Source organism: Amblyomma americanum, chromosome 7, assembly GCF_052857255.1.
Source record: "Amblyomma americanum isolate KBUSLIRL-KWMA chromosome 7, ASM5285725v1, whole genome shotgun sequence".
Classification (NCBI taxonomy): Eukaryota; Metazoa; Arthropoda; class Arachnida; order Ixodida; family Ixodidae; genus Amblyomma; species Amblyomma americanum.
The window spans coordinates 133,502,759-133,524,587 of record NC_135503.1 but is presented as its reverse complement, the minus strand read 5'-3'; the positions used below and the strand labels follow the sequence as shown (position 1 = coordinate 133,524,587).

The 21,829-nt window shown below is 49.4% G+C and overlaps 1 protein-coding gene across 3 annotated transcripts in view; it reads left to right on the top strand.

Annotated features, from left to right (window-relative positions):
* The window catches only part of LOC144096599 (ABC transporter G family member 23-like), a 90,617-nt gene that overhangs the window by 31,530 nt on the left and 37,258 nt on the right, over nucleotides 1-21,829 (top strand). For all 3 annotated transcript variants that reach the window (XR_013306784.1, XM_077629407.1, XM_077629406.1), the window contains exon 7: nucleotides 13,992-14,227. Coding sequence is in view for 2 of the 3 variants with exons in the window: in XM_077629407.1 (XP_077485533.1) it covers nucleotides 13,992-14,227 (236 nt within the window). In the remaining variant the exon portion in view is untranslated. The remainder of the gene's footprint in view (nucleotides 1-13,991; nucleotides 14,228-21,829) is intronic.

Sequence of the window (21,829 nt, the reverse complement as noted above, 5' to 3'; positions counted from 1 at the left end):
ATCAACCATTAGAATCCAAGCACAGCCATACGGCTACAAAGGAAAGCTTTGTAGCTCTTCTTTATGGCCTTATGACTGCACTTGGGTGGACATTAATGAATATTTACTCCCCTATTTCAAATATTCTCTGCCTTGGGGAAATCACTTTGATCAGTGGATGGACATCATCATTTGCTGGGTGGATTTCTGCAGTGACCAGCTCAAAGGAAAAGAGGCTAGTAAGCCTTGTGAGGTGGAAGGCCATTCCAGCCTTTAGAGGCAAAAACAAAAATCAATCTTGAAATGCAGTGGCATGAGCTAACTGAGGCACAACAGTACTTGTGCGGCTAGTGCAGAAGGAAAGATGAGTCAGAACAGATTAGTTGGTTATGTGATGGTAAAGAGTTAAAAAACCCTGCAGTTTCTGCCTGACATGAAGAAATTTGAAGATACACCTTTGGTGCTGTGAAACTGGAGCTTCAACAATAGTCTGAGCAAATAAAACAAGGGCTCAGGTCTGAACTCATTCTAGGATTTTAGTTAAGTTCGGTTTGTGCCATGTGCCAGATGGTGCCACACAGGGGATCTGAACGCAAGTAACTTGGAAGACGGCGATGCTAAGTACATGTTATGGTGTAAATATCCTAGGCTGTGGGAGGGCGTACAAGCATTATGAGGTGAGACCATGCTACTTTGCGAGCCATGTGAACGGCTGAGTATTTCAACCAGTATCCAGTGAAAATACCTTTCTCGGTAAGCCCTTATAAGTAGGCAAAATGTAGTTTTGCTGACAATAAAAAAAGACGTGAGCACATTCTTAGTAACATTAGCAAACAGGCCATTCTAGAGCATGCAAAATGTTGTCTTGGAGAACTAAAACATGGGTATTTATTGCAAGATGGCAGACCCCTTTATATAGCCATCAGTGAAGGCATGTAACAAAACACTGAAGGGAAAGCCATAATCTAGGCAGTAAAAAGCTGAGGCTCAAGGGCAATGCCTTGGGGGATATCCAAGACTGCAGGAAAAGGCAGGATGCTTAAGGATTGGCAAGGGAAATCTGCCGACGGCTGGCTTGGATCTAGTTTAGAGCTATTGGATACAGGTTAAAGCACGACAAAAAAAGCCATACATAAATAAGGGAATCACATGCTTTTTCAAAGCCAAGAAGAAAAGCATCGAAGGGGATATTGCAGTCAAAGTGCATGTCGTGAAGAACAAGAGCAAGTTGGCTATTGCAGGAATGTTTTCTAAAAGCTTGCCAATTTGGATGAAACAACTTAATGGGCCAAAACAATCTAGCAGGGCAAGAGTACAAAATGTTTTTGGTGATTTGCAGCACATGACAATGGCATAAATAGGGCCATAGGTGCTGGGTAATGATGGGTAAGAAACATAGAGGGGCCAAGCTATGATGAGGCAGGAAGCTATCTGCACAGTATGCACTAGATATGCGTACACCGTGCTTCCTGTGCTTCCTGTCCCGTTGATGTTTGCTACAAATTTCACAAAACTTGGTACGGGTGTACTGTCGGGTGAACCGGCAGTAAGTTTGCATATTGAAACTGCGCTAAGGGAGGAGGACAACAGAGCAAGAATCGTTACTATGTGTAGTGGTGCTGTTTTCCGTCGACTTTGTTCCTAACATACATTTACCAGCTCTACAGGGCTCATTTTGCAGTCTGCTGTTTTAAGTGGTGTCAGGTAAAGCCAATCGCTATTCTTCAACCAACAAACTGCTGTGCCATACAACACATCCTTCCAATCATCTTCATAAGTTGCAAGATAAATGTACTTCTTTAGTCTCATATTCAAAATAACACAGATTAATTGCATGTGTCATCATCAGAACTAAAAAAATTAACCATACTTTCACATATACAGCCATTCCTCATAAGTGCAGTCCTCGTTAATATGGACTCATACTATTAGCAGTGTTTCTGGGGAAAAACTTTTTTCAATGCACTTACGCTTTGCTAACATAGAAACTTGCTGATCATAGTGGACAGAGTGAAAATGCGTACGGCCCATTGTTGCATATGTTATTGTCCCATTAATGTGCAGAGGGGAAAGACTTAAAATTTTGGATTTGAGCAGATAAATCGAACGCTGCCTGAATCATATACCTATCTTGCACACTGGAATTGCCATCACAATGCTTGCCCCACTGTCTGCACAGACTGTTATGCTAACCCGTGGACTGCCAGGCACACTGACTTCTAACCAGCTCACACACTTTCTGGTTGCCAAAGAGCTTCTCTTTCTAGTGTAAAAATCCCTGTCAGGGCTCGGCGACTCAGATCCTGGCTTGGATTGCTCATTGCACAAAATGAAATAACCTGCTTAAAATTAAAACAACAGCATCGCTTGCTTATATTATAACCTCACGTATGCCTACCCGCAGCCCGCAATTCTAGGTTAGCACTTTTTATACTGAGTACACCGCAGAAGAAAAGAAAAATGCAACACTCCTGATTCAGGCATGCACAGCGGGCAAGAACAGAACTAGGCACCAGTGCAAAGCAGGGAATCTGCTAATGCAAGCAGCAACAGCTATTTCATTCAAGTAAAGGAATGGGTTCAAATTAAATGTGGTCTTTGCCTTGGCAGGTCAGTGGTTCCATTGATACTACACGACTCTCAGAAACAGGGCAACATCGGTATTGCAGAACCAACCACCATGCAACAATGCTTAGCACATTTCAAAGAACTGAAATAAGCCTTGCTATTGTAGCTTTGAATCTGTGCAGAATTGGCACTGTCGTGACCACACAAATGTGAAAGGATAAGTGGGCCAGACAACCTAGCCGATCACTGGGGAAGGTTCAAATATGCGTCTATATGTCAGCAAATAAACTTTTGTTAGTGTAAAATGTAAGGAGGATTAAGGAAATCTTGGAAGCGTTCTACACTGTCGATACATAGCTGATTGTGCTCGCCATCGCCGTCACTCAGCAGACAAGTAATCATGTCCATAGCACGCAGTCACAGGCAAATGAAGGTAGCAAGGTGCATGTGCATTCTGACATCACCTTCTCAAGGCTTCGAAACTGTGTTGTTAAACAAACTGGTGCGGCTGTCCCAGGGAGTGCTGGTGAATAACCACTTAATAACAGCAAAGTAGAGTTCACGAGCTGCTCTGCAACAATAGCATTGTGCACACATCCACTTTCGTACCGCTGATCTCCTGATCGAAAGGGACCGTGAGTAAAATCAACAACAAACAGTGTCGCGGTTCATGAGGCTCTTCAAGGTCACCGAATTTTTCTGATTACAGTGGAAACCAAGATCCCACTTCAACTTCACATTGCCAAGAATTTGTCAAAGCAAAAAGGTAAAAAAAGCAATGGGGAAATATTTTCCTAATATATATATATTTTTTTTCAAGACTTGTTATGCACAACTTGTTCTGTGGACAATTTTTACCCCATAAGTTGCTGCCAGTTATTTTTTTTTTTCATAACAGAGTAGAATGCTCATTGAAAAGTAGACTCATGAGTTAACACATATGTGAGATTCTACACTGTGAACTACCCGTGATTTAAATGCGGCAATGATTCTTGTTCGTAATCGCGTAATACCATGTCAAAACCTAAACCGAAATGGCTAGAGGAAGTGTTCAGTCACCCATTCATCGCGCAAATATTTATTGCAGACAAATATCTGCACAGCCGGCAGGAAATAAAAAGAAATGACGCCCCCGAAGATACATCTGCACTGCACACCAATGTTTTCACACAAGTCACACAGTGCCGCCGGCCACTCGTAACCCGAGCACCCATAATCACAAAATGTATTGAATGGAGCACCAAGACGCAAAGGGATGGCAGCTTTGCTTTTGTCGCCGCGGAAAACAGTCCGACGGCCGTGCAGCAAAGATTGTGTCACGTCGCACACACGGCAGTACTCGAGCAGTGCCCGCACGAATCGCAGTCAAAATGGTAATGGATACGTAGCAGAAATAACGTAGTGTGGTAGCGATCACTGCAACCATCGCAACGAATGCGACTAGCTGCGCAACGCCACGATCATTTCAGCATTCGGAAAGCACAGCGTCCGTCGTCAGCTTTCGCAGGCACACATTTCTCTGCCTTGACGTAAAAGCACTCGCTCCGATCGCAATCACGTTCACTACGCGGACACTTGTCATTGTGCTATGCAGCTCATGCACGCACAAGAAATTCACCGTGACTCGCCGCTGTCCGTGATGATCCTCGCAGGAATTACAAACGCTTACAACAACCACAAACAGCTCGAAATAAACACTTCGTGACACCGCCACTGCACAGGCTTTGCATCGGTTTGAAGCGGCGCTCTGTCAACTCCGTCAGCGTAGATGAGATGATTACAGAATTCAACTAGTGGAACTATCGCTCGCCACTGCTGAACGCGGCGAAGTTTGCAGTCGCTCTGAACACTGGTAATATCAAGATGTGTACAATATAATATGCTTCGCGACATCGCTGCCACTGCCCAGGCCGCGCTCCCCAATTCAGTCGACGGATGGCCATCTTGCCCCGGCAGGGCAGAACCGAGGCGGAGGGCGGAGGGGCTCGAGACGTCACTGACGTCACGGGAAAAGCAGCCAATAGCTGCAATCCGGTCCCCGGCCGGATGCGCTCGTCCGCCAGAAAGTTGAAGTTCACCAACTTTCCATCCGTTCGCCGAACGAGGCGGATCAACACCACCTAGACTAGACAAGTCCCCTCCACGGAGGCCGTGACGTCACTCCAGTGGCCCGGCAGCCCCCCCTCGGCCGCTCTTTCGGTCGCCACGCATTAGCGTTAGATATATCTTGGGTGCTTGTTAGAATAAAAAACCGGGGTGCGTTTTTTCTTTTTTTGTAGTAGAATATAGTGTTTGCGACTCCAAGGCATGCAACGCGAATATGTGAGGCTGCTTTTAGTCTTTACGACAGCGTACTGAAACAGTGCCACAAATGCGTTTGTACAAATTGCTTTATTGGAAAGCATGGCTAGAACTGACCCTTTTCATTTCTTGCTTAATGTTTTCATCTTTCTCTCTGCAGCCTTATTTTGTGCAGAGCTGTGAATCGTATCATTTTGTAGTCTACAAAAGTTGTTCAAAGCTACGTTCGTTGCAGCACGCACTACCTGTCGCACGAGAGTCTCTGTAGTGTGTCCATTTTCGCACGTTTCTGGATCAACATCTCCAATAATAGAGGCGGAAATGGAGCTGACAATGGCACGTTGGTTGTCTGATGCGAGGAAAGAATTTGCATTTTCTCCCGTGGTGAGTTTTTCCACAACAAGGGTTGTAATTAGCACCATATGCACAGTGCATGGTTGCGGGAACTTTAATCCTCCCCTTGATAAGTTGGCAATCATTTTCGTGGATTCAACTTCTATATCCCGATTCTCCAGAATGAGAACGCTGCGGCAAAATGTGCAAGACACCTTCTTGAGAGCTGAATGGGCACAGTATCCAGCGATGTAGGCGACGACTTCCATGTCGTGCTTCGGGCTGGAAATTTCTTCATCAGAGACCAGCACGGAGAAGTTGTGTTGCGGAATTTCTTCCGCGTCGCTCGCGCTGTTGTTCTCTGGCTGCGGAAGCATCAGCAGCTTTTGTAGACGAATTTTCTTTTCTGATTCGAGAAGCTGTCGCACAGAAATGTGATACTGTGCACCAGCAAGCTGACGATATCGACCGAAGCGATCCTCAAGTGTGTCTGTCTGAAATTTGCCTAGGAGAACATACCTGAATTTCAGGTCTTCTAGGCAGTAACGCGACAACTCAACAAGAGAGTAGCAAGTTAGCCTCAAAGCAGTATGTGTTTCCTTCGTCATGCAGCCACTGGTCATGTTGACACTGCGCCAAGCGTCCAGCCAGTCTACCATGCCGTTCAGGAAAGTCAGCTGTTGATCCACCACCGTAGTCACAGGATTCTGCAGGGAGTCGTTCAGTCGGCGACCTTTGGAAGGGCTCTTTACGTTGACGACCTTCCACCAGTTCGTTATAATGTTGATGAAGAGGGCTGTTGAATTGGCGCTCATGAGTTGGAAGGCTTCGCCACGCATTTCAAGTGCGTTTGCGATAAACGGGTTCATGACGTTTAAAACCAACTTTACATTTTGTCTTTCCATAGGTGTTGGATTGACTGCTTTGGCATTTAGCTTGTAGCCGAACTTTAAGAGCGATGTCTTCTCCGATGAATAAAGCTGTCGCACGGCTTCAAACGATGCAGCTTTCATTCTGGGAGGTCCTACGGGCAGTTCTCCAGACAGGCTCATTTCAGGAAAATAGAAACATGTTCCTTCGTTTTTCTGGTTGATCCAATTATTCCTGACGCATTTGAGTATGTGCACAGGGTCGATGACAAAAAAAAGAGGACGGCTTTTATCGGCTGGGTGGGGATAAACAATGTTCACTTCATGGTTCCTTGAGAAAAGCGACATCATTTTCCGATTGAGCGAGTTGTTATCAGTAACTACAGCTATGACTTTAAGGCCCATAGATTCCACCTCCAAAATTATCTTCTTGCAGTACTCATGTAGGATTTCGGAGTTCATTTTAGAAACGGGCAGAATGTGTATCACATCTTTGTTGGCTGACAGGAGCGACTGAACCATGAAAACATGGGCCGTTGTGGCTGCTTCTTGAGAATTGGCTGATGATCCTACTATGCTGCCTCCCTTGTAATCGAAGTACGGCTTGATGTGAATTTCATCAAGCATCAGCACTACAGTCTTTTCGTGCGGCTCCATGCACTTCACCCTTTCTTTGATGTAGGAAAGAAAGTGGGCTTGGTTTTGTTCCTGCATTGGATCGCCTCCATACTTGGAGCAAACGCGGCGCAGTGTTGAAGGATGGGGTAACGTCAACATCGACGCCGACCTCGCAAAGTTATAAGCGTGCGGGGAAATGGAGTGCAGGATGCTAGAAAACACTAAAGTTTCAGCACTGTATCGACGAATGGGGGCAGCGAGTGTGAGAGCAATCTGCTCGTTTAGAAGACGAAACAAGGCACTTTGTTCTTTGGTTGTATCGTTGTCTTCAGACAGTTCATTGAGCAAGGAGCCGATCTGCTGCAGCACTCTCGTTGTTTTTGATGCACTTGTAGCTTCTGGCGTCTCCGTCATGTGATTTTTTAGCTGCTCGAGCATTAAGGACAACGTACGGGTGTCACGCACTGCATCTGGCACTGAGCGTCCACAGGGTAATGAAATAAGCTTAATCATACCTGCTGACACTGAAACTGAGAGATCAGCAAACACTGTGACGGAAAACCTAACATGCGGTGCAGGATTATCCTCGATGCGGAGAAACATTACACAGCGATCATTGACGCTGACGGTCCAGAACTGACTATTGCAGACAGCAGAAAGTTTGCCCTTCAAGTCTTCAAGTGATGACACTGCATTTCTCTCCTCTTCTTCTCCTTTTGTGTCTATGGAGTTCTTGATTGCCTTGCTCAAGGCCTCGTCTTCCATTCGTGCTCTCTTAGAGGCTGGAGATTCGCGACGAGTACTGCTTGTGCTCAGGTACGCTGGACAGTTAGGGAAAATCGACGGTACGGCATCTGGCACTAGGTGCACCCTCTCGCTGTCAACTGTCACAGTTTTTCCCGACGCTGCATCGAAATGTGACAGCTTCGTGATGAGTTCACTCCCTTGGAAGTGAAGTTCGCAAACCTGCGCCACACGTGAAAACGACTGAATTATCATCGATACATGGACACACTATTTTATGAAACATCTGTTATGATGCAGTTTGACACTGTCCTGAATATTTCTGCTCGTTTACACCGCATTGTCCTTCCGGAAGCGCAATAAAACTGCGAACGTTTTGACCACAAACCATACTTAATTGCTTCAAGAGTTACTAAGCGAGAACGCGAGTCATGCGATGCACAATGTAATGAAGTAAATATCGTCTGCTCACCTTGGAGTGTATGCTGGGTGTGAAATCCTTGCGCGGAATGGCTCTAATCCAGGATTGCCTCCGACCTTCATTCTTGGGGAAAGATAAAACCCGCACTTTGGGCCCATTGTCGTAATTCCCGCGGCATCCCGGAACACAACACCGTCCCATGTCGCACAAAGTGAGGCGTTTGCTTTTGCTCAAAGCCACAGGATTGTTGCACGCAACACTTCCGCAACTATTCTGCACACAGACACACAAGCACGATCGCACACAAACGCAAAGATAGTAAAATAAGACACTTCACCAAAAACGAAAAGAGCGCAAAAAGAATGTCAGCGCAGTGCGACGCAGCACTGAACCTAACCAGAGGAAGCAAGGACAGGCGGGTGGCAAACACGTTCCGACTTGTCAAAAATTTTTGACTCGCCCCGTCCCCCCGTCGCGAGAGCGCCTGCCGGCAACAGGAGAATCGGACAACTAGCGTGACGTAGGCAGTCTGGAGAGGAGGACATGAACAGGCCTTGTCAAGTCAAGGTGGTGTTGGGCGGATCCGCCAGCCCCGCTCGCGAGGCGGACGAGGCGGAAGGCGCTCGGAAACGATCGTCAGCCAAGTGAGAAGGAGGGGAGACGTACGTCTCAGGGACCGGCGAAGGCTGCCGCAGTAAATTAGGAGCAGTCGTGGCGTCGACCGAGGTCTCCGTGTCTGCATTTTAAGCGTAAACTGTTCCCCTCTACCTCTCGTCCCAGCAGAGCACTCCCGGAAGCGCGAATTCGGGAAGAACTTGAAGCCATCCTCGGCGAGCAGGATAAAAAAAAAGCACTGCGCGTTGCTCTGTGCCTGCCACTGGCTGATTTGCGGTCGAATAGCCGACGCAGTTGCCGGCCGGCATCAAAGAGGACGTTCCTATAGAACCTGCTACCCAGGAGGATGTGGGGTGATAGACTCAAAGGCGGCTGACTGCATTGCCCTCTTATGCCTGACCGATATAATATGTTTCGTTCCGCTACTGCTTGGGCTTTTAGGGGGGGGGGGGGGGGCATGGTGGAGGGTGGAGACAGGTGGGCTAGAGGTGGGTGGTGCTTCTGAAGGCAGAGTTGGGTGGTATGTTTGTGGATGGCGTTCCTGGAGGGTGGGACGACTCCACATATGGCGCGGGGTACGCATGGGACAGAGACAGAGACACCGCTAGACTCAGAACAAAATAGATATAGTCAAGAATTACATATTATCGAGTACATGATGCAGAGACTGGGGAGCTCAAGCTTACATGCTGTGGCGTTGGCGCCGGAGTCTTGGTCAGAAGTAAAGGAGCGGCCGCGGAGTGGACCTTGTTCGTTCATTCAGGCTTGTCTTCTTCCCCGGAAACTTGGTCGCTTGGCGATCCAGAGGACCGACTGCCAGCGGTGTCGTCTGGGGCCTTGCTCGCGACCAAGCTGACTGCTTTTTTATCGTGTTTTTTCTGCCCATTCGGGCGATCCCGTTTTCCAGGCTGGAGCGTCTCCCTCGCCCTCCTCTCAGCGCCGGAGACTGCTGTATTTTCCGTATTCCCGCGCATTTTCCCACTGTCCCGGGCCTTTTCTTATCTGTCATTGTTTATTGTTTATTGTTTATTGGTACATACTGTCAATCCCATATGGGATTATAACAGGAAGGGCATAAGTTGAACAGTCTAATAAATAAGCACAATAAGGCAAGCAAGCATAACACAAAGGTAAACACTCAGCGTTGTGAGGGTAAGATGTTTAACAAGAACTCAAGAATAGAAGTAAAAGTGTATAAACTTTCAAATGGACGGAACAGACAACAGTAATCAAGGAACAGAGAACAGACACTGGAAGCCAATGAATCAATATTTTAAAAATGAAGGGCAAAAATGTAAGGTAATGCAACGGAAGAACATGTAGAAATGCGCACACAATGAACACGATCTGTGCCTGACTGGAAGGCGGGTACATATGCAAAGGTGCGTAAAGCATTTATTCCGTACCCAGTTGGTGTTCGACGAGGGCTACAAAGTTATTTAATGATGAGCAGCTTGTGATGGTTGGGTCAAGGGTATTCCATTCGCGTATGGTTAGCGGGAAGAATGAGTGTTTAAAGCAGTCGGTCCGGAAAGTGTACTCGTTTAAAGTATGAGAGTGCTTATGGCGTGTGGGCCTGGTATCTGTAAAGGATAAATATGTAGAAGTGTCAATATGCAGCTGATTATTGAGCAACTGGTGCATGAATCTGAGACGTGCTAGTTTGGCTCTCTTCTGCAAGGTAAGCATACCAGCTTTCTGGAGTAGGTCAGTTGGTGAGTCAGTTTGGCTATATTTATTAAAAATGAATCTGATTGCCTTCCTTTGTACTTGTTCTAGTTTACTTACATGTTGTTTAGTAGAGGGAAACCAGACAATATTAGAGTATTCAAGAATTGGCCTTACAAGGGTATTATAGGCCAATAGTTTTGTCTTGCTGGGGAGTGCTTGACAAGTTGAATGACGGCCAGGTTTTCAATCATCAGACCTATAATGAGCCTTTGTTCCCGACACCTGGAGATTCATGGCGTCATAAGTCTGTTGTTCAAGCGCGCCCGGTGTCCCACAAAGGGAACATGTCGCCGAAGATGGCGAAGGCCTGGAGTCCTGCAGCGCACTGTCACAAGGGTGTAGGTGGCCAAGGGTGGGGAGGTGGATGAAGGACGTCGGTCGGCATCTCCCTAACTAGGGTGGTGCTTCTGGATGGCTTCATTCACTGAGATTCCACACTGGTGACGTCAATATGCTCGCCAATTGCCACTGCTACTGCTCTCGCAATAAAAAGTTGAATTGCGTTTGCACAGATAGTAATGCGGAGAATCAGGCCTAAAATTGGTATGCGATAACCATCACATACATAAATATGCTGCCTGTGCGGGATACCCGTGATGGGGCCTGCTTCCCCCCTTTCGCTCGGTTGCATGTACGCTTTTAACGCGGTAGCATTAGAGCGGACGTACAGCGGCGACCCCGGAGGTGTGATAACGAAATTCCCATTGGTTGAGTATCTACCTGGTTGTGAGGTCACATGAAACTGAAATCGTTGAAAACGTCAAATAAATTGGGATTGTAATGCCGCAACGCGAGGCAAACGTCATTATGAGATATAAGAATGCGAAGTAAATTGATTGCGCTGAAAAGAAAATTGCTTTCAGCTGCGAATCGAACCCGTGCCCTTTGGATCACGAGTCGGACACGCTGCCCCTAGGCGACCGTGGCACGGTCGTTCGACCTGGTTAAAGCGAAGTCTTGTGCGTCTTGCGGTGAATAAAAATAGCTAAAAATAAAAGAGCAGTGTCCATGTGTGCGAAGTGATATGCAAAGAGGACCCCAGGCCGCTGAAGGAAGCCATTAACGCTATCGCATTGTAGCCTTAGGGCAGAGCTGAAGTGTCTCCGGAATTTTTTTCTCTACGACGATGACGAAAAACGCCCTTTGCATGGGTACCTTCTGATTAGTAGCTAGCGCTGTAAAAGCCTGCAATTGGTCCGGCTCTGGAGGCCTGAAAAAACGAGCTACGAAAACGCCTTGTTTGATCCTTAGCGATTGAAGGATCCAGTTCATGTTGGGTCGGCGTTTTTTCGTTCTTACCCCAGAGCCACAGCAGTCGGCGGCCTCTGGCTGGTGACAAGAATTATTTTCAACAGCCCTAGACAACAGGACCAGATATTGGAAGAGACAAACACGGCGCTGAACTTAAAACTGGTTTATTAGGAGATAGGAATTCAATTTATACATGTATACAAACACGGGCGCACATGCACACTATCATACATTGATGCTAAGATTACAAAAAGCCACAACATTCGCAAGTGTTGTACCCGCCTTCCATGCTACGCTTTGTGTAGCAAGGTCATTTCTTTTGCAGACAAAACTAGAGACGTTTTGCTAACGCATCCATTTGATTTTCTGATGACATGGAAAGGTTCAGCGACTTCTCTGGTGATCTTGTCATTAATAAAAAATAATCACTCAATGTCATCAAAAAGAGTACGCATTTACATACACTGCAATGTTTTGCCATGTCTGTGTCTTTTTTTCCAATGAATTTGCATGCTTTATAAGCCTAATATTAATGCAATGGCATGTTTGGCTTATGTACATAAGGCCGCACGATAACGGTATTTGGTGGGCAACGCCCCTTCTCCAATGAATATACGTATTCACATGATTCCGATTGCAAGTGCTCTTCCATTTGAAACCCTCCTGCTTTCTCTGAACTGCTGCCCCTTACTAACCAAGCTTATCAGGAGCAGAGAAAATAACCTTCATGCCATACTTGGCCCCCACTCTCTTAAAATGGTGCGACAATGCGTGTACATAAGGCATGACAGCAATATTACTCCTTTCATCAATTTCTTAGGGTTGTCCTGAACATTTCAGTGCTCGCAGAACCTTATCCGCACTAGCGATAAGTACGCAGTCAGGGAAACCAGCCTCCCTGCATCTATGGGCTTGGGCTGCAAGACTAATGAACATTTGATGAACACAACATTTTCGACAGCCATCCTAATACATCCTGCAACAATTACGGGTTTCCAAACATTACGGGTTTTACTGTTTGGAATAACAAGACCTGTAGTTTGCAAGAGGTTCTGCACTCCTAGGAGCATACTGTCAGCACACATAATTCGACAAGAAAGTCAACTTTAAACCTAAGAATATCAAGACGTTTTTCTGAGGGACCTCCTGTGTCAGCATCAGTTCTGAACCACGCCGAGAAAAAAAAAACATCAAACAACTCAGGCAAACTTTCAGTATCCAAGAACCGAAATAGAACCAGGAAATCATCCACGTATCGGGAAATTCGAACAAACCTTCCAGTTATGTCACTCTCTGCTTTTCTGTCAACATAACTTAGAAAAATGTTGCTAACAGCTGGCGCTGTTTTGGCAGCAATCCATACTCCGTACTCCTGTTTAAAAACATCCCACCAAACATAGCTTTTGTCTAGATAAAACAAAAAATCGGCATCGTTTTACCTTAATAAGCATCGGTCAACACTGACCCCTTTGTTGTACCAAACTCGCAGGCCGTTGTGAAGTTTCTCTTGAATGAGAACCGGGCTTCTTGTTCTGGTTTTATCATTGATGTCGTCGATTTATTTTATTCTCTTCCCCATAAGGAACTTCGCCAGTGTTTTAAGAGATATATCTCAGAGGACAATGGTGAGTACTTAATTATTTCAGAATGAATGTGGTATTTCGGGTGGGTCTTTCCTGGAATTTTATCGTTTTATCACGAAGTCCCTTCGTCGTTAACGGCGTGAGTTTGGATCGAGCGGGACCAAAAAAATGTTCCACTATTGGAAACAATTTTGTAATTGATAGTAATAATAATTGGTTTTTGGGGAAAAATGGCGCAGTATCTGTCTCATTTATCGTTGGACACCTGAACCGCGCCGTAATGGAAGGGATAAAGGAGAGAGTGAAATTAGAAAGGAAGAAAGAGGTGCCGTAGTGGAGGGCTCCGGAATAATTTCGACCACCTGGGGATCTTTAACATACACTGACACCGCACAGCACACGGGCGCCTTAGCGTTTTGCCTCCATAAAAACGCAGCCGCCGCGGTCGGGTTCGAACCCGGAAACTCCTGTCAGTGAAGAGTAAACGCGTCTTTGCTACCGAGGAAAACATCAACAGAACCACAAAAAGCGAAGCAATCAATTTTCATTAAGAGCTAAATCTGTATAGAGCTGTCCTCACTGGCCCTTAAAACATGGCCGACGTTGGCACGCACAGCAATACGTTTTGATGCGTTAGCATTGGAACCACCATTAGCGGAAAAAGTGTCCAGCGTTGACGGCGACCTGTGAACCCTCAGAGAAGAGGAGAAAACGTTTAGAGAGGGAAGTGGCGAGAGGGAATCAGAGAGCGAGGAGAAAGTGGATAGGGGCGAGTTGGTGGAAAGCAACGAGTTGCGACAGGGAAACCGCGGCCGCCAGTCAGAGTCGACGGGTGGAAAGAGTCCAGTGCGGGGTGCGGTGTGGCACACGGTGAGTGTTCGACTGGATCACGCGACCTGCCAACGTCAAGGCAGAACACTAATTCTAGCTCATATTGTGCTTTATGAATCGTCTGTGATTTTTTTTTTGCCCGTGCAGATATGCGGGGCCTTGGAGCTGCCGGCCGAAGAAAAGCCGAAGACGGCCGCCGGCGAACCCAAGGAGAAGCCGGGGTCGCCGCACCCTCGTCCCCGGCTGGCGCCCGCTGTGCCCGTGCAGTCGTGCCCCGTGCCGGAGTCTCTGCTCACGTGGTCCAACTGGGGGCCCGTGAGAAGCTGCACGCGAGTGCGCGCTCTGGTCATCAAGAACTTGCTCAAGATCATGCGGAGGCTGGTGTGAGTGCAGCCACCCTGTGTGTTATACTTATGCACGCATATGCTACGCCCGTGGCAAACCAATTTCTTTTCTTTTCTAGAACCCGGAAAAGATGTGGTAAATCAGGGTCATCCAGGCTGAAGGAACTGTTCGTCACGGGAGTCGAAATAAGAACTCTCCTTTCGATTCCACGCGTATGTTACGTTGAAGGCAGGTGGTGGAAAGCGTGCTTTCTCGACGGCTGTGCTATCTAGCGGAAAACTGGCACCATTGTCGTGTTAGGTCCTTTCTGAGAACTCCGTCAGCAGCAGAGCCGTCCCTCATGGCTGCTCGGTCAATCCGACCTTCTGTTAGATCAGTGTAGCATGCGCCGATTTTCGGGTCATTCACGACTCTCTATTTTCGGTCGAAGCAAATCACGCGTCCTGTCCCTCTGACCCAAAGCCATCTTGCTATGGCCCTGGAGTGGCTCCGTATGCGGTACACTAGCTAATAACAACCACGAAATCCGTCTGGGCGCCTTGCGTGCGCAGAGACACACTGAAGTACGCTGTGTACTGAGCGACAAGCGAGGTTTTCTGATTTAGATTAGTATCCACCCCCGAACACCGGACACAGAACAATAAGGCTAGCAATAAAATGTATGGAGACGCTTGGGTCACCTTAGGAGTGCAATGCGATTGCATTAGATTTCAAATTTGTCGCAGGTTCCTTTGCACCTTCTGTGCGGGTCTGCGTCAGTTTCCTTGTAATTTTTGCACCTTCAACCGCCAAAAGGGTTTCCCCACGAAGTCAAATTAGGGGGTAGTGGTGTCTAAATATCTTGAGGGACGGGGGGAGGTAGTAAAGGAGTAGCTGTAGTAATTTAAATTTTTTTACATTGTGATTTATTCCACTACCAGCCAGCTATGGACGACGTGTCCCTTCACGCACGTGGCCTTCTTCCGATGCTATTAAACAAAACTCCCCTTCGGGTGTAAAAATAAATCCTTACGGATAAGGGGTGAGCAGGAGGAGGAGGAGGAGGAAAGGCAGGGAGGTTAACCAGGAAAATAGCCGGTTTGCTACCCTGCACGGGGAGAAGGGGTCAGGGGAGAAAAAGATGAAGAAAAGACAGTTGCAGGAAATTAGTCACTATGCGAAGTCACAGCGTTCAGTAAAGTCACAGGCTGTCGTGCAGGCCAGAAGTCCTCAAAAAGCGGAGCAGTGCCTTGGAGGCCTTCACCGCCGTCGACCGCCGTGGCCAGTGGCCGACAATCTTCATTTCCGTCAGTGGTCGCAGGTCTAGATGCTCCAGGGCACGGCAGAGAGACTGTCTTTCGACGCTGTAGGCAGGACAATCACAAAGAATGTGGGCTATAGTCTCATCGCACATGCACATGCAGGGCTGTCAGCCATACCTTTTAAGAAGGAGTAGTGCTTAGTGAAAGCTACAGCAAGCCACAGGCGACACAACAAAGTTGCTTCACGTCGTGGTATGCCGGATGGAAGCCGAAGCTTCAGGTCTGGGTCCAAGGTTTTTAAACGCGAATGCGAGAATTGGCCTGAATTCCACGCGGCAAGCGTGATGTCCCGCGACAGTGGTATAAGCCTACCCGCTGCGTCGGCTCTCGAGATGGAGACGGACACACAATCGCCCTCATGGTGAACAGTTCGCGCGGCCTTGTCCGCGCGGTGGTTCCCTGCGATGCCGCTGTGTCTTGGCAGCCGTTGGTCAACAATGTCGTGCCCTTTGTTGATGTCTGTGTGGTGGAGCTCTCGGATTTCCGCGACAAGTTGTTCATGGGGCCCATGACGACGATTTAGAAGAACTTCTATTTGGGCTAGATGGTTCATTTCGATCCAGAAAGGAAAACAGCAGCGGCGAAAAAACACACACACAGTATAATAATGACGTAAGCGCTACCTAGCGCTTGTCTTATGCCGTTCTTCTACTGTGTGTGTGTTTTTCGGCGCTACTGCTTTCCTTTCTGGATCCATGACGAAAGGCATATTGCCACCGTACCAATGAATCCAGTGGCGCCATACTGCGGCCGAACTGTTCTAAATGGGACTTGCCGTGCCTTGCGCACTCTAGGGGCTAGAGGTTTTTATCTTCTTCCTCGCTCGAGCTCCCTGCTGTCTTGCACGCCCGGCACGTCTAATTAAACCTGGTTTGAGTGCTTCGACAGTTTATTCGTGACATATTTGGTGGAGCCGCTGGGTAACGATCCATGTACGCTGACCTCGAGGTCACTCTTGACGTCAGTTCTGAACGCGTGGTTACAACACCAGTCCACAAGGCGAGCCACCGCCTGCGAGGCCTACAACCAGAGTTCGGCCAACTCGCAAGACCAGCAAGGGCCATGACGTCCGCTACGGCTAGCCAGACAAGTCAGCATTCCAGGAATGCCCCGCCGTTCGTCCTTCACACGCCTCGGTCGCTCCCATGATTCCACGGAGAGAGTTCTGAGGACGTCGAAGACTGGTTCGTCAGCTTTGACCGTGTGGCGAGCTTCAACGAGTGGGACGGCGAGCGCAAATTGCGGAACGTGTACTTCGCACTACAGGACTCGGCCAAGACGTGGTATGAGAACCACGAAGCTTCCTTCACTAACTGGGAGATATTTCGCCGAGAGCTCTTAGCATTGTTCAACACCAGCGAGCGAAAGGAGAAGGCTGAAATCGCCTTGCTATCGAGGTCGCAGCAGGCGAACGATAACGTCGCCATGTTCATCGAGGACATGACGCGACTCTTCAATCGCGCCGACCCTGCTATGCCTGAGGATAAGAAGGTACGCCACCTAATGCGCGGCGTCAAAGAGCAATTGTTTGCTGGACTGGTACGTGACCCGCCAAGAACGGTGGCCGACTTTGCCAAGGAGGCAACAAGCATGGAGCGTTCTCTGCAAGAACGGGGCGCGCACTACGGCCGTCAGGTTAGTGTAGCAGCCGCTCACCACTATACGCCCACGTCGCTACCCACTGAGGAGCTTCGAGAGCTTGTGAGGAGCCTGGTGCGCGAAGAACTCGAGAAACTTCGCTTTGAAGCTCCACAGGCCAGCGTGGCTGCCATACCGGACGTGGTCCGAGATGAAGTCCGGCGAGCTATTCAGTCGCCACCAGCTCCGCAACCAGCGCCCTATGTGATGGCATACAGTCAAGCACTACAAAGTCGTCCTGGGCCAGTAATACAAGCCTTTTCCCCCGTCACTCCTGTGCCTTCACCGCGGTACCCAACTGCAGCTGTACCCGTCGTACCGCAGGAGCCCCTGTCCACCATGAGCAAAGCGTGCGTTTGGCGTACGCCAAACCATACACCAGTCTACTACCACTGGGGGGAGCCCGGTCACATCCTCCGCCACTGCCCCTACCGCAGAATGGGCTTAAGGGGGTTTTCACCTTACGCACCTCGACCACGCTACGGAGAACGGCCGCGGGACATCGAGCAGTATCTGTACGATAACGTGCAGCCAACGACCTCGCAGCGACGCCAGTCCCGGTCGCCATCCCCCAGGCGGTTTTCTTCGCCAAGCCGCCCGTATTTTTCTAGCCAGTTCAGAGGCGCGTGCCCACATCGGAAAAACTGAAGACGGCGTCCCCCTGGTGTAGGGCCGCCGCTATCGGATCAAGTAAAGAGCCTCCACCCGACGATTCGCGGCTACGATCCGACGGACGACGACCTCACCCGACGACCTCAACGACAATGACGTGCTGCGACCGACTGGTGTCTGCCGAAATCCCAGTTATCGCCGATCATCGCGATGTGACCGCACTTGTGGATACCGGCGCCGATTTTTCTGTAATGAGCAGTCGGCTAGCCACGGCGCTCAGAAAGGTGCTGACCCCTTGGTCTGGACCCCAGATCCGCACCACCGGCGGCCATGTGGTTACGCCAATTCTGCACGTCACGAATCCAGATCCGCAGTGCTACTTTCCCTGGTTGTTTTGCTGTGCTGCCCGAGTGCACCAAAGACCTGATACTTGGTTTGGATTTCCTTTGGGAGTACGGTGCTGTCATCAAGCTTCAGGAGCTTGTCGTGTCATTTTCCACTCAACCCCCTGTTGACGGCGATCCCGAGCCAAACGGGGCTAAGTTACGCGTCTTTAACGACCATGTATTATTCCCGTCGAGAGCTAGCATGTTTGTTACCGTAGATTGCGACATCACTGGAACTTGTGACATCGCTGAAACCAACATGTCGCTGCTCCTTGGTCGGCAAGTCTGTGTTGCTCGCGGACTTGTTGAGCTGAACCGAGCTCTTGGTAACCAATTTTGGCTGCGAACCTCAGTGTTTGCCTGGCAGAACAGTTATTGCGTATTTCGAAGAACTCGGCGAATTCGCGGGACAGCACGCTTTGTCCGAAGCCTCGACATCAGTGGAGGCACCGACCACTCCCATAAAAACTGACCTGAACCCGAACCTCCCGTCTAATCAGAAACGCTGCCTCGAAAGCGTTATCCAGTCTTTCTGTGACTGCTTCGCCTCGACTTCTAAGGTTAGGCAGACACCGCTCACAAAGCACCGAATTATAGTCGACGCCAACCAGCGGCAGTTATGTCAGCCGCCTTACCGGATCTCTTCAAAGGAGCGTGATGCCATTCGCCGCCGTGTTCAAGAAATGCTCCAGGACGACGTGATACAGCCGTCGACGAGCCCGTGAGCGTCGCCTGTTGTTCTAGTAGCAAATAAAGATGGAACCCTACGGTTCCGCGTTGATTACCGACGTTTAAACAAAGTCACAAAAAAAAAGATGTTTATCCTCTGCCGCGCACTGATGACTCCCTGGATCGGCTGCGCCACGCCAAATACTTCTCATCACTAGATTTACGCAGCGGCTATTTGCAAATCGAGGTGGACGAACGCGACCGTGAAAAGACCGCCTTTATTACACCGGACGGTCTGTACGAATTCCGGGCGCTCTCTTTCGGCATGTGCTCGGCTCCTGCCACCTTCCAGCGGATGATGGATACCGTTCTTGCCGATCTGAAATGGCAGCCCTGTCTCGTGTGCTTGGATGACGTTGTCATCTTCTCTGATACGTTCGAAGCGCACATGAGACGCCTGCGCGCTGTGTTCGAAGCAATTCGGTCGGCCGGTCTTTCCCTGAAGCCCGAAAAGTGTCACTTCGCTTTTGAAGAGTTGGCGAAAGGGGTTAGCCCCGACCCCGATATGACAGCCGCCGTGGCTGCTTTTCCTCTGCCCACCGATAAGCGAAGCGTGCGTCGCTTTCTGGGTCTCTGTGCCTATTATCGGCGTTTTGTGCAGAACTTCTCCCAGATCGCTGAGCCCCTTATCCGCCTCACGAAAGATTCCGAACCGTTTTTATGGGGCCTGGAGCAACAGAAGGCCTTTGAAGACCTCCGAACTCGTCTCCAAAGTACGCCCATCCTTGGACACTTCGACGAGTCGGCCGCCACTGAACTGCATGCACACAGACGCCAGCAACATCGGCCTCGGTGCGGTCATTGTGCAGTGGCAGGATGGTCTCGAATGCGTAATCGCATACGCGAGCCGCACCTTGTCACGATCTGAGGCAAACTATTCCACCACCGAAAAAGAATGCCTGGCCGTTGTGTGGGCAGTGACCAAATTCCGCCCGTACTTATATGGCCGCCCTTTCGGGGTCGTCAGCGACCACCACTCGCTCTGTTGGCTGGCGAGCCTCAAAGATCCCTCGGGACGGCTTGCACGCTGGAGCCTTCGACTTCAGGAATTCGATGTCACCATCGTCTATAAGTCTGGTAGGAAGCACAGTGATGCCGACTGTTTGTCTCGTGCTCCTATCGAGGACCCCCGAGCTGACCCCGACGACGATTCAGTTTTTCTTGGCGCCATCTCCACGTCCGTTCTGATTTAACACCAAAGAGGCGACAGTGAGCTACGGCCCCTCTTAGTGTATCTGGAAGAAAGCGCTCAGTCTCCCCCACGAATCTTCTCACGCGGACTGTCGTCGTTCTGTTTACGCGACGGCATACTGTAGAAGAAAAATTACAGCCCGACAGAAGCTGTTTATCTGCTCGTCGTGCCTACGGCTCTTCGCGACGAAGTCCTGAAGGCGTGCCATGATGACCCATCTTCTGGTCACCTGGGTTTTTGTCGAACTTTGGCACGAATACGGCAAAAGTAATACTGGCCCAGGGTTGTTGCAGTTGTGAAGCATTACGTAAGGACTTGCCGCGAGAGCCAGCGTCGCAAGACGCCGCCGACTAAGCCAGCCGGCCTACTGCAGCCTATTGATCCTCCTCAGGTCCCCTTCCATCAAGTCGGCATGGACTTACTCGGCCCATTTCCGGAGTCCTCACTGGGTAACCGCTACATTGTGGTCGCCACCGACTACCTCAGCCAATACTGCGAAACTAAGCCTCTTCCCCGTGGTACCGCTGACGAAATTGCGAACTTTTTTATCCAAAACATTGTGCTTCGTCACGGTGCACCCACCATCGTTTTAACTGACAGGGGAACAGCGTTCACCTCGGCCCTTACGCAGGAGGTTATGCGCCTGAGCGGCACCAGTCACCGCAAGACAACCGCTTACCACCCTCAAACCAACGGCCTCACCGAACGGCTCAACAAGACGATCGCCGACATGATTTCCATGTATGTCGATGCGGACCACCCGGACTGGGACGCCATACTCCCTTACGTCACATTGGCCTATAATACTGCAGTCCAGGAAACGACACGCTTGACTCCTTTTCGTTTAATACATAGTCGCGAAGCCACAACCATGCTGGATGCAGTGCTGCTTCCAGCTAGCACTACCTCCTCTTTTATGGGTGCTGCCCAATTCGTTCGTTACGCTGAGGCCGCCCGCCAACTAGCTAGAGAGCGCATCCAGCACCAGCAAGTTCTCGACGCTCGGCGCTATAATCTCCGCCACCGAAATGTGCGTTACCAGCCCGGCGAACAAGTCTGGGTGTGAAGCCCAATCCGCATGCGAGGGCGCTCTGAGAAGCTTCTACGGCGATATTTTGGCCCCTACGAGGTACTCCGCCAAGTCAGTGAGGTCAACTATGAAGTTCTCCCCCAGGGAACAGTTCGCTCCTCTAGACGGCCGACCCCGAAGTCGTTCATGTCGCACGGATGAAGCCGTACCACGCCCGCTAGCTCTTCAGGCGTGTCTACACCAGCCGCCGGAACATTCGCCGTACCTTGCCTTCCTGCTTCTCATTGTTGCGGCACCGAGTCGTTGCCCTTCAGAGAGGGGGAGTAATGCCACAGTACCAATCAATCCAGTGGCGCCATACTGCGGCCGAACTGTTTTAGATGGGACTTGCCGTGCCTTGCGCACTCTGGGGGCTAGAGGTTTTTATCTTCTTCCTCGCTTTACCTCCCTGCTGTCTTGCACGCCCGGCACGTCTAATTAAACCTGGTTTGAGTGCTTCGACAGTTTATCGGTGACAATATTGTAACGCTTGGAGAGCTGCCTTTGAATCAGTGAAAACAGACCATTGCTGGGGTGTTTCTTCACTGATATGCTCCATGGCAACACGAATAGCAGTAAGTTCTGCACCAGTCGATGAAGTCCGATGTGATGTTTTCACTTTCTTAACTATGGTAGTTTCGGGTATGACTGCGGAGCCCGAGGAACTCAAAGGGGTCACTGAGCCATCGGTGTATACGTGCAGTCGGTGTCCG